At 37.1% G+C, this 15,275-nt stretch overlaps 2 protein-coding genes across 3 annotated transcripts in view; one reads left to right on the top strand and one right to left on the bottom strand.

Moving 5' to 3' along the window:
- The first annotated feature begins 1,989 nt into the window (after positions 1-1,989).
- On the top strand, positions 1,990-15,183 carry C5H12orf29 (chromosome 5 C12orf29 homolog). Of its 2 annotated transcripts, XM_021687315.1 has the most exons (8): positions 1,990-2,211; positions 5,404-5,521; positions 8,235-8,330; positions 9,261-9,377; positions 10,661-10,858; positions 11,876-12,045; positions 13,328-13,416; positions 15,026-15,183. In XM_021687315.1, exons 1-8 carry the CDS (start codon positions 2,122-2,124, stop codon positions 15,039-15,041), a joined length of 894 nt encoding a protein of 297 aa, XP_021542990.1. In that variant the 5' UTR covers positions 1,990-2,121; the 3' UTR covers positions 15,042-15,183. The 2 variants fall into 2 exon arrangements, with proteins under 2 accessions (XP_021542990.1, XP_021542989.1); XM_021687314.2 differs by lacking the exon at positions 15,026-15,183 and having other exon boundaries at positions 13,328-13,895.
- The window catches only part of CEP290 (centrosomal protein 290), an 85,965-nt gene continuing 84,757 nt past the window's right edge, over positions 14,068-15,275 (bottom strand). Inside the window, exon 54 of the mRNA XM_021687316.2 lies at positions 14,068-14,454. Coding sequence (XP_021542991.1) covers positions 14,224-14,454 — 231 coding nt within the window. The 3' untranslated portion in view covers positions 14,068-14,223. The remainder of the gene's footprint in view (positions 14,455-15,275) is intronic.

Below are 15,275 nucleotides of genomic sequence, written 5' to 3'. Positions count from 1 at the left end.
CTTTGCAAAGACCAGTAAATAGATTTGTACATTTTGGTAGTCTTTAGAATGCCTGGAGCCTCAATTTCTTCTTTCTCTCTCATTTTTTAAAACAAAACTCTATTTTCATTTCTTTTTCTTTCCTCCGCGCCCTCCCTCCCTTTTCTTATTCACATCTTTCCTGTTATGAAATTCATTCTAGTCTTTCAGGAAAAGCTAGACCATATTCATGAGGATTTTTACTCCCTATAGGGAAGAGCGATGGGAAATTTGCCTCCACAGCTGGGAGTAGGCCTGAGAATTCTGTAAGTATTTTGGGTTGGCCCATGTAGACTCACACTGAGTGTCTTCCATCTTTGATGCATGCTAGAATACTAACACATCAGTCAGAGAAGAAAGTATTTCTTCCAATTTGTAATCCAATTATACCACTTTAAGTACAGGGGCCGGGAGTGAACTCCTTGCTGGCTCTTCAGGTTTATGAGTATCTGGCAAAGCTGCTGGCTGCTATCCATTAGAATAGGAGCCCTGTTTGTAACTGTGAATTGGACCTCTGGCTCTCCCCTGACTTGGACTCCTTTGTTTCAGCCAAAGGCTTTGCTCCAGGCACTGATGAAATCAAAGCACTGGAAATAGAGTGCTTCCCGAGGAACAGTTAGCCTTGCTACTACTATTCAAACAGCAAGTAGAATGTTTTAGAAGATGATCCCGTCTCAGAAATGACAGAATGTTGGACCTAGAAGATTCTGTGGCAGTTTGGGAAATGGCAGTTGATAGTTGTGAGGGTTATTTAATTGTTGTTCCCTTGAGACCCATGAAACACGCTGCTTTTGGGATTCCTCTGGAGGAACAGGAAATCACTGGTGCTTGACTATAAAATACTAAGCGTCTATAGCTCACAGCTAGCATCAGGTGTACTAGTCCCCCTGTTCCTCTTTAAAAAAAAAAAAAAGGTGTTTTTTTTTTTTTAGCCTTTTTATGTTTTCCTAGGAGAAGAAAATAGCAGAACAGAAAGTAAATGAAATGGCAAATCTTTTCTTTCTCCTCTCTGAATCCAGCAATAAAAAAACTGCATTTTTAAAAGGGATATTTATTCTTTGGAAACCCTCTTATGTATAGATACCTTTTCTAAGGGATAAGTCAGGAAAACACTGGACTCTATGGTACTTGCAGGTAACACAGTTATAGAAATGAGACCTGGACCTTGTCTAAGCATATAAAAATGGCAGTAGTCAGAACTCCCCTGCTGAAAACTACTAGCCTCAATAAGATAGGAAGGCTACATTACTAAATATTTAATATTTTATTCAATCATTGACTGTCTTATCACTTACCCTCCAATATTCTTTTAAGCAACAAGGCAAATAAAGCTGTTGATTGACTAGCTCTGGAGTTGATTGACTCCCAACAACTCAAGCCATTTGGATTCTGTTGGAGCTCATATTTAAGATAAATGAGATTCCTATGAAAAAAATTAAGATTGAAATCCGGTTTTGTATTAGTCTAAGGCTAAATTTTGCACTCAGGAAAAAACATCAGAACCAACTTCGACCATATTATAGGGCACAATGAGGTGTAATCCAAACGGTATTACTATTGTCTGTGTTGGGGGGTCCCAGGTGTTTTAATTGTAGCTTTTTCTAGCACTCTTCCTGGGAAATCCATTTCCATTAGGCTTTGAGAGGTCTCCGAATATTTCTAAACTTTTACAGGAATTTATTAAAGAGAACAGGCAATTAACTTTCACCAGAGTGGCGTTAAATCGGCATCTGAAACTTGTAACTTGGTATTCTTTAATTTTCATAAATATCATCGGTTACTAAATGTGGTTAAGCACACACAACTCAAAAACGGATCTCTTGTTTCACGGTCATCACAACCCGGACTAACGCTCGCGGGAGTGCAAACGCGGAGGGGGTACCTTGGCTCCCACACTACAACTCCCAGAAGGCGCCGCGGTCAGGAGGCGGCTTCTGCGCGTGCGTCCCGCCCCACGCGTGGTGTTGGGGGACGTGAGGGCGCCGACGCTTCGCCTGAGCGGGCAGTGTTCGTGGTTTGAGTTTGTGACTGCTGGGGACGCTTTCCCGGCCGGGTCGCTCTTTGGAAGCGTGCTCTGCATTCGCATTTCCTGTTGAGCCCACCATGAGGCGCCTGGGTTCGGTGCAGCGGAAAATGCCGTGTGTGTTTGTGACGGAGGTGAAAGAGGAGCCCTCCACCAAAAGGGAGCATCAGGTACCGAGGAGTGCGGGGCCCGGGGAGCGGCCACGCAAGGATTCGGGGCTCGTTAGAACCGCCCTGCAGGCCGGGAGCTTTTTGCGGGTTTCGCTGGGGAGGTCTAGGGTAGGGCGTTCTTGCTCCCTGAGCTCCAGGTTCTTGTACCTCCTTAGTTGCAAGGGAGGGAATCCTCGAGAGAATTTTTCTGATAAGGCGATTCAAACTTGCTGTCGCATGGAAATTGAAAACCCACATCTTAAGTAATAGCCCCTTTTTCTACAACCTTTTTGGGAGGAAGACCCCTTAAGTATTCACATAATCACCGCATTCCAAACTTTACTGCTTTTCAAGAGTGTGGTGACAAAGTGGAGATTTTAGAAAACTTGCTTTACACTTGATCTTAGCCACCGATGGTGTTGACAACTAGCCTAATTAGGTCACTAAAGATCAGACCTCATGTATTGTTACCGGTAGTTACCTACTTGATTCTAATTTTGGTGTTCCCACCTCCTGGTGTTTCTCTCAGCACCGGGTTTTAGGCTTAGAGGGACTTTGGTAAATACTGGTGAATGATTAGTCACCTATATCAGGGTAATTCTTTCATGTGTAGCAAGGTCCTTGATAACAGAATCCCCAGGTATTCAGTGCTTCCAACTCATCATACAAAATTCTTCGTGTGCATTTGGCATAGGCCCCCACACGCCTTACATCATTTGCATTGGCGGTCTCCTTGGTTTCTGGACTAAAAGACCTTTAAGGTGGAGACTGCCCTGTTATATCTAGTCCCAGTTTCTAGGACCTGAAGTGTAGTAGGCACTGGATAAATATTTGTTGAATTAAAGAATGAACGCTGGAGTACTTTCATGCCAATTTTCCATTCACCTTGACCCTTTTTACTTTATTTACTTTTTAAAAAATTTATATTTATTTATTTTTAAGATTTACTTATTTTAGAGAGAGAGCACATGCAGGGGTAGGGGCAGAGGGAGATAATCTTCAAGCAGACTCCTCACTGAGTCGGAGCCATGAGATCATGACCTAAGCCGAAACCAAGAGTGGGTCACTCAGTGGACTGAGTCACCCAGGCGCCCCTCATATTGACACTTTTTACTTGTAACAACATTTCCAGTGCCACCGCTGTTATAGTTCTTAATAGTTTATGTGCTGCTTACTGCACTGCCTGATTGTTCTTTCCTGCCATCCAGAATGATCATCATGTTCTTTCCTGGTCAAAACCCCACAGTTAACTACTCACTGTCTGTAGCAGTAGTTGCCAAGCTTTTATTTTTTATAGCCATAACAAACCTAATATGAAATATTGACATCCCAAATAGTGGTTCACTTTAGCTGTGATTCTCAACTTTGTATGTCGGTGGGAGTGGGTAAATGGTAAAAGTACCCTCCACCAGGAAAAATAAGCCCCTGCTCAGGTCCCTCTGTAGTTAAGATTTGCTTACAGTATTATTTATAGCATAGTATTCAAATCCTTAACTATAAGTCAAGGCTTCCCATTAATCAGGCCCAGTCTACTCTTGAAGTGCCTGTTGCACCCACCATGAGGGGCCTGGACTCAGTGCAGCAGAAAATGCCATGTGTGTTTGTGGCGGAGTTGCCTACTTAAAGTGAAGTCTCTGTTTGAACAAAGTCTTTCATCCTGTGAACCTAGCAGGCATGGTCCTGTCTTTATTTTTGCTTAGGCTGTGCAACTCTGTCTGGATTACTTCCACAATTTTTGATTATTTCAAATCAGACCTTCTCCATGAAATTTTTGAGCATCGTAGTTATCCCAGTGATCTCCTTTGTCCAGAAATTGGAGGACCACTCAGTTGATACTGTTACTTTTTAAACACAAATGTCTTCTTTTTCCAAGTAGTTTAAAGTCTTTAATGAGAAGGAGAACTTTGTGTACCCTTGGTATCTTACATTGTCTTTTGAACATGTTGATAGCAAAGAGTGGTAGAAAGTTGATTCTTACAGAAGGAATATTTGGAGCTCATCAAGAGCTTCCTGGAGGCGAGGGGTCGCCTGGGTGGCTCAGTTGGTTAAGCGTCTGCCTTCCGCTCAGGTCATGATCCCAGAGTCCCGAGAATGAGCCCTTTATCCCTGTGTCAGGCTCCCTGCATGGTGGGGAGTCTGCTTCTCCCTGTGCCCCTCACCCCACCCTCTCGCTCCCTCTCCCTCTCTCAAATAAATAACAAAATTAAAAACAAAACAAAAACTCCATGGGCAGAGTAATTTCCTCCCCAGGATTTTTGGTAAAGTTGAATCCACACCAACATTGCTATTAGGCCAGGCCTTAACCACTACAGGCTAAACTGATATCCTCTGATACTAATTGCAGAAGTTAGTGATAAATCCCCAGTCATTATTTTATCTTGAAAGTCCTGAATCAGTAACAATGGTGCTAATTTCCTAAGTCTACCTGACTCAGAAAACCCAGAAACAGTACTTTCATGTATTAGTTTTAAACCTGTACACACCAGTATTGTGCAGTGTTTTTCACATTAAGATGAGTGTTACTTCAGATAATTCACACTATAAAACGGTGGCATAACTCTTTCTCAGAAGTAAAAATAAATTACAGATAAAAAATTGGTAGGAATTGTAGAAACTCCTTTTTCCCGTTCTTGATGGTCTTGGCTTCTCTTCCTGACAGTAGAAGAACCATAAATAGAACCATAAATTATGCAGTTTACTACTGCTAAATCTGAAAGACTCCCCATTTGTTTTTCTCCGTAACATTTATTATACTTAACATTGCATGTATGTATTATTTTATTACTATTGTCTTGCTCATTAAAATGAAAGTTCCACCAAAGACAGGTACTTTTTGTTAATCTCTAACTTCCTGTTGTCAAGGACAAGGATTAACCTATAGAAGGCATTTAGCAAGTAATTGTCAAGTAAAGGAACACACTGTGCTACGGAGACAGTGCTGCAGAGGACATGGTTGCTGATGTCAGCTCATGGTGGCTAAAGAAATGTACTAATTAAAAATAAGTGTGGGAAAACAGGTATTGCTGTGATAGCATAGAAGGGAGGGGGTAACTCATGAGAACTTGATGGAAGAAATATTTTTTAATTGTCTTGAAGGGTAAGCAGGAGAATGTACTTTAGAAATAGTGAAATTAAGAACATTCCAGGTGAGAGTATGTGTGAAGGCGTAGAGGCTGTTTATTTTAAACCAATTTTCTTTCTCTCTTTTTTAAGCCATTTAAAGTTTTGGCAACTGAAACTCTAAGTCACAAGGCATTAGATGCAGATATATACAGTGCACTTCCAACAGAAAAAGTGGATGGAACATGTTGCTATATTACTACCTACAAAGGTAAAATTATACTACAAATATTATTTGATCACTTTACAAACTATATATATCTGAAGTAGGGCATTTACCCTTCATAAACCCTTGGCAACCTAAGTATAAGAGCAAAATGATAAAGTCCCAGTTGTTAAACTTATTTATTATATCATGTATCTTTCTCGGAGGAGAAAAAGAAGGTAATTAACATTTACTTAATACTCATTCAAGGCAGGCCATATGATAAATGCTTATCATGTTATCTCTAATTTGCACAGTAAGCCTCTCCATTTCACACATAAGGAAACTGAGCCTCAGACAACTTAAATAATCTGTCCAAGACCATATAATTAATGAATGGCTGAACTGGTAATAGAACCTATGTTTGATCCTAAAACTTACTCTTATTTCACCGATTCCAGTGCTGACTCCATAGTTTTTATTACTATTGTCAGTATCTCTAATTTATTTCAAATTTAATGCACTTTAAGAGTTAGAAACTAAAATAGAAATTGTCAGTTAAGGAAAAAAAAATGTATTGAAAAGAGAGAAATAATCTTTATGATTTCCTTTTACCTCTTAATTCCAGCAAGAGACACAGAACAGTTGAGTAAATGCAAATTAGACATATTCCTGGTATCAGGGAATCTTTTCTGAAATGCATTTTTTCCCATTTTGAATTGTGATTAACATACACTTAACATAATTTACCATCTTAACCATTTTTAAGTGTACAATTCATTGTTGTGCTCCTATCACCACTGTCTATCTCCAGAACTCTTCATCTTGCAAAATTAAAACTCCGTACTCATTAAATAATTCACCATTCCCCCTCCTCCAGCCCTTGACAACCATATTCTACTGTGTCTCTATGTTTTGGCTATTCTAGATACCTCATATATGTGGAGTCATATGGTATTTTCTTTTTATGACAAGCTTATTTCATGTAGCATAGTGTCCTCAGTGTTCATCCATGTGGTAGTACCTGCAAAATTCCCTTCCTTTTTTTTTTTAAGATTTTATTTATTGACAGAGAGAGACGCAGGGGGAGAGGGAGAGGGAGAAGCAGACTTCCCGCTGAGCAGGGAGCCTGACGCGGGGCTCGATCCCAGGACCCTGGGACCATGACCTGAGCTGAAGGCAGATGCTTAACGACTGAGTCACCCAGACGCCCCAAATTCCCTTCCTTTTTATAAGTTTGTGTGTATGTTTGTTGTACAAATCACATTAATTTTATGTCTATACCACATAGTTTTATATGCATACCGTTCATCCATCAGTGTACACTTGGGCTTCTTCCACCTTTTGGCTGTTGTAAACAATGCTGCTATGAGCACGGTGAACAAATACCTCGTGGAGGTCCTGCTTTCAGTTCTTTTAGGCATATATCCAGAAGTGGAATTATTGGGTCATATAGTAATTCTATTTTTAATTTTTTGAGGAACTGCCGTACTATTTTCCACAGCAGCTACACGATTTACCAACAGTGCACAAGGGTTCCAGTTTCTCTACATCCTCACCAACACTTTTGTTTGATAGTAGCCATTTTAATGGATATGAGTGAAATGAATTTTTGTACTTAATAGTAAAAAGAACAAAGGGTCCATTCAACCAGAAATGACAGAATATAATTTTAATCTTGTTCTTCGTATTATTTATTGGGATAGTTAATAAGTAATACAGAATGTCTAACCAAACTATAGTCAGTAATTTTAAAATCTCATATATTTGAAGAAACTAAAAGATTTTTCAGGCTTTTATATTTATATTTAGAAACTTAAATGTGCATCATTATGTGTGATCATGTATAATAGTGGCAGATAAACATGATTGGATTGCTAAAGAAAACTTACAGGATCCAAAATGACAGTGCTTGCAAATCCACAGTTTATTACAGGTAAAGGATACACAGTATTAGCAAGGGCATTGAACGTAAGGATGTACACAGCAGCAAAGGGTCTGGTGAGTCCAGGGGAAAGCACTTATTGTTACCCCCTCGCACCCCTCTCCACTCCTCCCAGCCCCCAAGGTCTGGCAGGACACACTTTGTCAAATCAGGAACCACTGATGTATGCAGGGAACACCTTGGAAACAGAATCCAAAATGGAGTGTGAGCTGGGGATTTTTATATTCTGCTGGTCACGGAGACATCTTCCTGCTAAGTAACCAGCCTCAACAGCAGAGCCCTCCAGGAGTCTCACTGACACCAGGTATAAGATTCATTAGTCTTACTGTTATCAATAAAGAATGCAGGCACACCGCGCTGAAACCTCACAGATCCATGATTACAGATCATCACTAATAATCACTTGACCAGGGATCAGAGCCATGCAAAACAGCACAGCCTAATTCCACATTTTTGGGAACTAACCCTTATAGTTAGGTTTCAGGAAAAGTGTGACTACAGTTATCTGGGTATGTTTCCATTTAGTATAGAGGTAGCTTCAGTTTCTCACAAATGCTCGTTGCCAATAAAATACGGCTGCAGAATGTCCTTATGAAGGGGTCACATATTTACTTTTTATCTCATCCTCATCATTCTTTAACCAGACTTAAGTCTTCTTACAGCATCAGGTTCTGCTGGGTAAGATGTGTTTGTTAGAGTGCATCTTCTAGGGTTGCTGCTTTTAGGAAAGATGACCCTATTATTTATTGAAAAACTTTATACTAAATTGTCTTTCAAGATAAGTTTTATTGTTTGGTTCTTAAACTTTTCTTTTCCCTTGTATTATTTTTTTAGGTCAGCCATACCTTTGGGCTCGGCTAGATAGAAAACCTAACAAACTAGCTGAGAAAAGATTTAAAAATTATCTACAATCAAAACAAAACTCACAAGGTTAGTGGGCCTTTTCCTTTTTTTTTTTTTTTTTTTTAGCTTTTTATGATTTAAATAACGTGCAATTTTTGGCTTATTTCTTGCTGTGGTGGTATTTTTATATATTATATCCTTCTTACAATTTAATTACTTAGGGGAAAGAAGAAAATTATAATTGAGTATCTTTGTATGTAAAAGAATATTCTTGAAAAGTATTTTAAATCATTTTCTTAACATTTTTACAACTCATTAGACTGTTGATTTTATTAAAGTATACAAATTACAACATATATACTGTAATGAGCAACACATTTTGGTTTTGTTGCCTAAGAGACAAATATGTAATTTTATAAATCAGGCACAAAAATAACAAAGGATTATCAGTATGTTTAATTAAACATTAAAATGCCTCTAAATATTATATAAGCAGATATATACATTAATCATTGTATATCCACTCATTTATATATTTATAGTACATTAAAAATTCATCATAAATCTACACATACTGGAACATTGGCTTCTTTAGACTTTTATCACTATTTATAGAGTGGTGGGTCCAATATTGAAAAATTTTTTTTAAAAGTTTTTATTTATTTGACAGAGAACAAGTGAGCACAAGCAGGGGGAGCGGCAGGCAGAGGGAGAGGGAGAAGCAGGCTTCCCGCCAAGCAGAGCACCCAATGTGGGGCTCAATCACAGGACCCTGGGATCATGACCTGAGCTGAAGGCAAACACTTAACCGGCTGAGCCACCCAGGCGCCCCCAAAATTGAAAATTTAAAGTGCTAGTACCCTAACTCTGAGAAGTGCAGTCACATCATGGTGATAATGGAGAATAATTATATAATATCTAATATCATGGGATTTATTAGCTATTCCCACATTGAATTTGTTCATCTTTTATATTTTTTAAAGTATCACCACATGTAAAATTATTTAACTCTTTTAGAATTTTTTTGGAATGTTGAGGAGGACTTCAAACCTGTTCCAGAGTGCTGGATACCAGCGAAGGAAATAGAACAATTAAATGGGAATCCGATGCCTGATGAAAATGGACACATTCCTGGTATCATGAAAACTTTTCTAAAATGCATAAGGAGTTTTTCTGGGAATGGGAAAATTTTTGCAAAAGTGTGCTTAGTAGAAAGATATCCCAGGTTAAGGTTCAGTTCAGCAGGCGTGTCTTGAATACCCTAATGTGCAGAGTACTCCTAGGTTCTAATAACACAAAAATGAAGATTAGAACATTATCCTCCATGATCTTTTAGACACTAGGGGAAATCCACCAATACTGTTATGATTTAAGAACTAAAAGGAAGGTATACAAAGGGTATAGTCAGAGAAAAGAGGAAGAGTTCTCGTGAGCCTGTGATAGAGGAGGCTTCTAAGTGGAGAGGACATCTGTACTGAAGCTTAAAAACCAGGAAGTTAGTTGGCAAGGATGAGGGAAGGTCAGCTTAGGCAAACTCCCATAAAGAGGAGCGATACGGAGTCCTGGGAATTTTATGTGACACTTCTCTGTGGCTGGAATGTTTAGGGTGTAGGACATTGGAGGACATTATAAAAGTTGAGGCTGGAGATGTAGAATGGACCCAGATCTTAAAGGGGTTTATATTCCATTTAGAGGATTCTGAAGTTCATCCTGAAGATTATTAAGCAGGGGTACAGCAGAACTAAATTTAAATTTTTGAAGCAAGATCGTGATAAAAGTGGGATGGGTTTTCCTGGAGACTAATGGACCAGAAAAGAGGTTTTTACAGTTAACCTGAGTATTGAAGGTCAAAGATATGATGGTCACAGTGGCATATGTGTCCTAGTTTTCGTTTGATAAAGAATTGTCCACATGCAGGAACCTATTCTGGTAACAGAAGTTAGGAGAGGAATAGCAATACCTTCAATACAGGTGGAATTAATACATTGTTCAGCAAATACTGCAACAGGACAATAAATTGTAGAAAACTTACTGCATAGGTCTATTGTCCCTGAAACTGGAGAGACAGTAGAGAGAAAACTTAAAAAAAAGAAATGAAATGAAAAAAAAGGTTTTAATGCTCTGTTTTAGAATGGTATTCAATTCATACTGAAAATTTTCTAGAAAGGAATGCTGAGTGCTCTATAGTGAATCATCAAGCAGGTTAATTCCTCAACAGAATAAAAAACCTTATGATTAAAAGAATGATTAGGATTAAAAAAGTAGTAAAACTGCCAGCACTTCCACTGATTTAAATAAAGTGTATCTGTGGGTGATAAACATTCAGAAAACATGGAAAATTTATAACAAATATAAAAATTGATTCAAGTCTCAATCCAAAGAAAAGCGGTGTCATGAGTTTTTCCTTTACGTGATAGGTTGGGTACCAGTGGAGAAACACAACAAACAGTACTGCTGGCATTCCTCTGTAGTTAATTATGAATTCGAAGTTGCCCTGGTACTGAAGCATCATCCTGATGATCCTGGGCTTCTGGAAATTAGTGCAGTGCCGCTCTCAGATCTCCTAGAACAAACACTAGAACTTATAGGAACAAATATTAATGGAAACCCGTATGGTAAGTGAAGCCTTTTTCCTGTTCAGTTATAGTAACTGTATTTATAAAGAGAACTTCCTGTGTTCAACTTAAAACACATACACTAAAGAAATGACTAATTTGAGCTAAATAGCTTTCTAGAATTACAGCCATTTCTATTTATGTCCACGGAGAAATTTATGCATGACTCTAACCATTTTATTAATCCAAAAGTTGATTTTAGCCTCTCATTCTTTTGTGTAGTAACATTGTAGAACTAGGTATGAAAGGGAATTACTCAAGGGTAACTTTTTGTTGCTTTTTAAAATTTAGGTGAAATGAGTTGAATGAAAATCCTGTGTTTTTCATGGCTAGGTAATTAGTTTAGCATTAATTAACAGCTAAGAGTAAATTAAGTAAAGAATTGACCGTGAATCGAGTATGAAAATCTGTACTACAGTGAACTGAGTACAAGTCCAGAGGGCACTGTGGAGAACATTGTTGACAGGGGGATGGAGACAGACCCAAGAACATTAAAGCTGGAATAGCAAAATCCTATATAGGGATCAGAAGCAGACTGGCAGGTGGAAAGAAGTTAAGATAGTAATTACACACGTTATCAGAGATACAGAGTGGCTGTTTGGCAAACATTGAATGATAGTTGAACTTGGCTAGTAGTATAGAGCAGGGGTTGGAGGACTTTCTCTGTACAAGTCCAGATAGTAAATATTTAGGTTTTATAGGCCATAAACAGTACTTAAAAGAATGCGTATAGCTGCGTTGAAACTACAAAAACAAGCATCTGGTTGGATTTAGCCCATGGGTCATAGTTTGCTGACCCTTGGTATAGATTATATGAAGGTGAAATTTATATTTAATGGGATAAGGTGGCAGTTTTGAATGAGATCACTTATGGTATATCTCTCTTCTAGGAAACCAACTAAACTTTTTGGTAAATTTATTGCTAAATCTTTTAAAAGGCCTTTTTATTTGGATAAGTAAATTTTCTCAGTTCTTTTTGAAACCTTTGTATGGCTAATGGAAATTTTTAACATTTAGGGCTAGGAAGCAAGAAGCATCCATTACATCTTCTTATACCACATGGGGCATTTCAAATCAGAAATCTACCTACCTTGAAGCACAATGATCTGTTATCCTGGTTTGAAGGTTGCAGAGAGGGTAAAATTGAAGGAATAGTATGGCATTGTAACGATGGCTGTTTAATCAAGGTAATGACAGAAAGTAGCTTGCGGGATGATGTCGTCTTACTTCCTAAAACGAAGTAGAAGTGGCACTAGAATATTCTCTACAGATTGCAGTAATTCTAATGTGTTATAAAGAAATTTAATTTCCCCATCTTACAGGCCACCATTCTTTATATAATAGTGTTTCCCAATGTGTATTCATTCTCTGGGGCATTGGTTTTCCTAGACGTGCTTCAGAATTAAAGTGATGAAAATGTCTGGAAAAACTGCACATTACATACTGCCTTCTTGGAAATTGATGTCGCAAATGAATGCGCTCTGAGATAATCCGTACCAACTTAGTTTAACTCAGCATTTCCCAAACTTATTTGATTATAGAATTTGAGTTAAAAGTGCCAAGGTAACAGTTAATATTTACAGAAGGAACTTTTATACTTTATGCCCTTTCTGTCTCTTGGACTTGTCTATTTGATTTCACAAAGGTTTCTGAAATTAGTAATGTTCAGAACTGGACCTAGTCATATCCACCCCCTGACTCCCAACAATTCAAAAACTGAAATATCATTTTTAACCCCTCTCTCCATTACTTCACAGATAAAGATTCTGATCTGTTGAATCTGTACTTCCCCCCAACCAGTTGGCAGTTAATTTTCATTTTAATTGAAGCCAAGATTCATGCTTGACCTAGTTTATCACCCTCTTAAAGGTTATCTTTCAGTCTTATCCCTGTTCTGTCCATTCTTCACAGTAAGTGAAAATGTTAACTTTGCTGCATAAAACTGCTTAGTGACCTTAAGATTATTCATGATCTGACCCTTGCTTCACTTTCTGGAACTGCTGTACACCCCCATCTGCCAAATATACCCACACGGTATATGTTCTAACCAAGATGCTTATATAATTGCAATCAGAGCAAAAAAAGCACCATTGTGTCACGTGACATTTAGAATGCCTCCCCACCCATATATTTTAATTGGCTAGCTTCTGTACTCAGCAGCAGACTCTATTCATTAAATTTTTATGGAGTCCCTGAATATGTTCCTGGCATGTTTCCAGGTGCTGGAAATACAGAATCAACAAAACAGTGTTTCTGCCTTCATGAAGCTCACATTCTAATGGGGAAGATAGACAATAACAAGTAAATATGTAATATGTCAGGAGGAGAACACGTATGAAAAAAAAAAAGGGTAAGATAAAGTGGAACCTTAAATAGTGCTTGGCAGATGGTAGGCATTCAAAATAAATACTTAAAAGTGAATGAAGATAAAAAAGTCTAAAGCTAATAACCTTTTTTTCCTCTTTTCAGGTTCATCGCCATCATCTTGGTTTATGCTGGCCAATTCCAGATACTTACATGAATTCAAAACCAGTTATTATCAACATGAACCTGAACAAGTATGACCATGCCTTTAATACTAAATGTTTGTTTAGTCTTTTTTCAAAAATAGATAATCAGAAATTTGGTAGGCTCAAAGATATAATACTTGATGTATAAACTAAAATGCAATTAAGAACCAGCTTTATTGTTATCTTTGAATCTTGAATATTCTGCCACATGTGGAAGGTAAAAAAAATCTCAAGGTTCCATGTCTAATAGAGCATTTGAAGACATGAATTTCCCAGTTGCAAAGGTCTATTCAAAATTTTATTTAGAACCAGCAAATGAATTTCAACCACTAGACTTAAAAATGTAATAATAAGCTCCTTACCTTGTACAAAAGTTGGAGAAAGACAGCAGTTAAACCAACAATTCTAGATCATTTAAAAATTAAATAGTTCAAGATGAATTTATTCTAAACACTTAAAACATATGGCTGTAACCTCATAACATGTTTATATACATGTACATATATATAAAATTCTAGAGTCTTAATACACATATAAATAAGTATATATAAAACCCCAATTTTAAATGTTAAGTTATTAAAGCTCACCCCATACTCTTTAAAAAACTTAAACATTATGTATACAGAAATTCATCATAGCTTATTTGATAGTCATAACTTACTCTAAAGGTCATCAAAAATATACTTTTCTATTATGTTTAAAATTTCCTATAATTTTATTTACTAAAACTTCAATTTAGTAAAGGTACAGGGTATGAAGAAGGAAATCATGTAGGTCCGAGACCTGCTTGATTTACAGATGGAGTTTTAACTTATAAAGTTAATAGTTAAGTAAAACTACAGGTATAGGTAGTCCTTAATAGATGGGGAGATCAGCAGGACTTTCCTCTTCATCTTCAAACTGTTCAGAAGCAGCAACAGGACTAGTTAATTCAACTCCATATTGTTCAGAAAGTTTTTTTAACTTTTCTTCTAAGAGAATATTCTTTTTCACTTCTTCTTTATAATTATACTTCAGATCTTCAATTTCTTCAAAAAATGAAGGATCAAAGTTTTCCAGTTCTTTTTTCAGCTTTTTTATTTCCTCCTAATAGAAACATGGTATCTTTGAAAGGTATGTAGGAATACAATATATTCTTTAGATTTGAACTAAAGAGACTTAATTACAAACATAAAATCCAAAGTAACCTGAATAATCTAAGATACTTGTATACTATATAGGTAGAAGTATTTTCTTAGAATTTTGTTAATAAGGTTTCATTGTACAGCATAAGTAACTTGTTAGCTAGTAAATTATTTGTTCTGTAAGTTATGTCCTAGTTTTTGACTAAAATTTATCAGTTCTTAAATGGGGAGGGGAGGGGTGGTATTTAAATCTTTCTCCAAAAGTATATCAGATACTCTCATTGAGGAAATCAAAAAGACTTAGCTATTCACAACACAAGTTATTTTGGTTAAGATTCTTTGGTTTAGGCTTCATTTATATTTTCTTTACAAATACCTATTTTTTTAAAGTGAATAATAGTCAACTTCTTATAGAGAAACTCCAGGACTTCTACTTGGCTAAGAGGCATCTGGTGAAGAGACAATTTGAACTTTAGAATAGCTAGTGATCACTAGTTAATTCTTCAACTTACGCTCTTTTGTTCTGTTTGTAGATTCTTTGAGAGATAAAGCATGGCAGATATCTTTCTTTTTAATAAAGGGAGGTATTCCCGAAAAGAACTTCAAAAGGAAATAAAAGACACTATTCCCAGTGTGACCCAAAACTTAATATTAAAATAATGAGCTACATTTGTGAGAATCAAAAAATAAATTTCGCTTTAATACTACTTGTTTTGTCTGCTTTTTTTGTAGCTCTCTTTTCGTATTTTTAACACAGATGAATGTAATGAATTCTGTAATATC

The sequence above is a fragment of the Neomonachus schauinslandi genome, chromosome 5 (assembly GCF_002201575.2).
Source record: "Neomonachus schauinslandi chromosome 5, ASM220157v2, whole genome shotgun sequence".
NCBI lineage: Eukaryota > Metazoa > Chordata > Mammalia > Carnivora > Phocidae > Neomonachus > Neomonachus schauinslandi.
The sequence above is the reverse complement of the archived record's forward strand: the minus strand, read 5'-3'. Positions and strand labels throughout refer to the sequence as shown.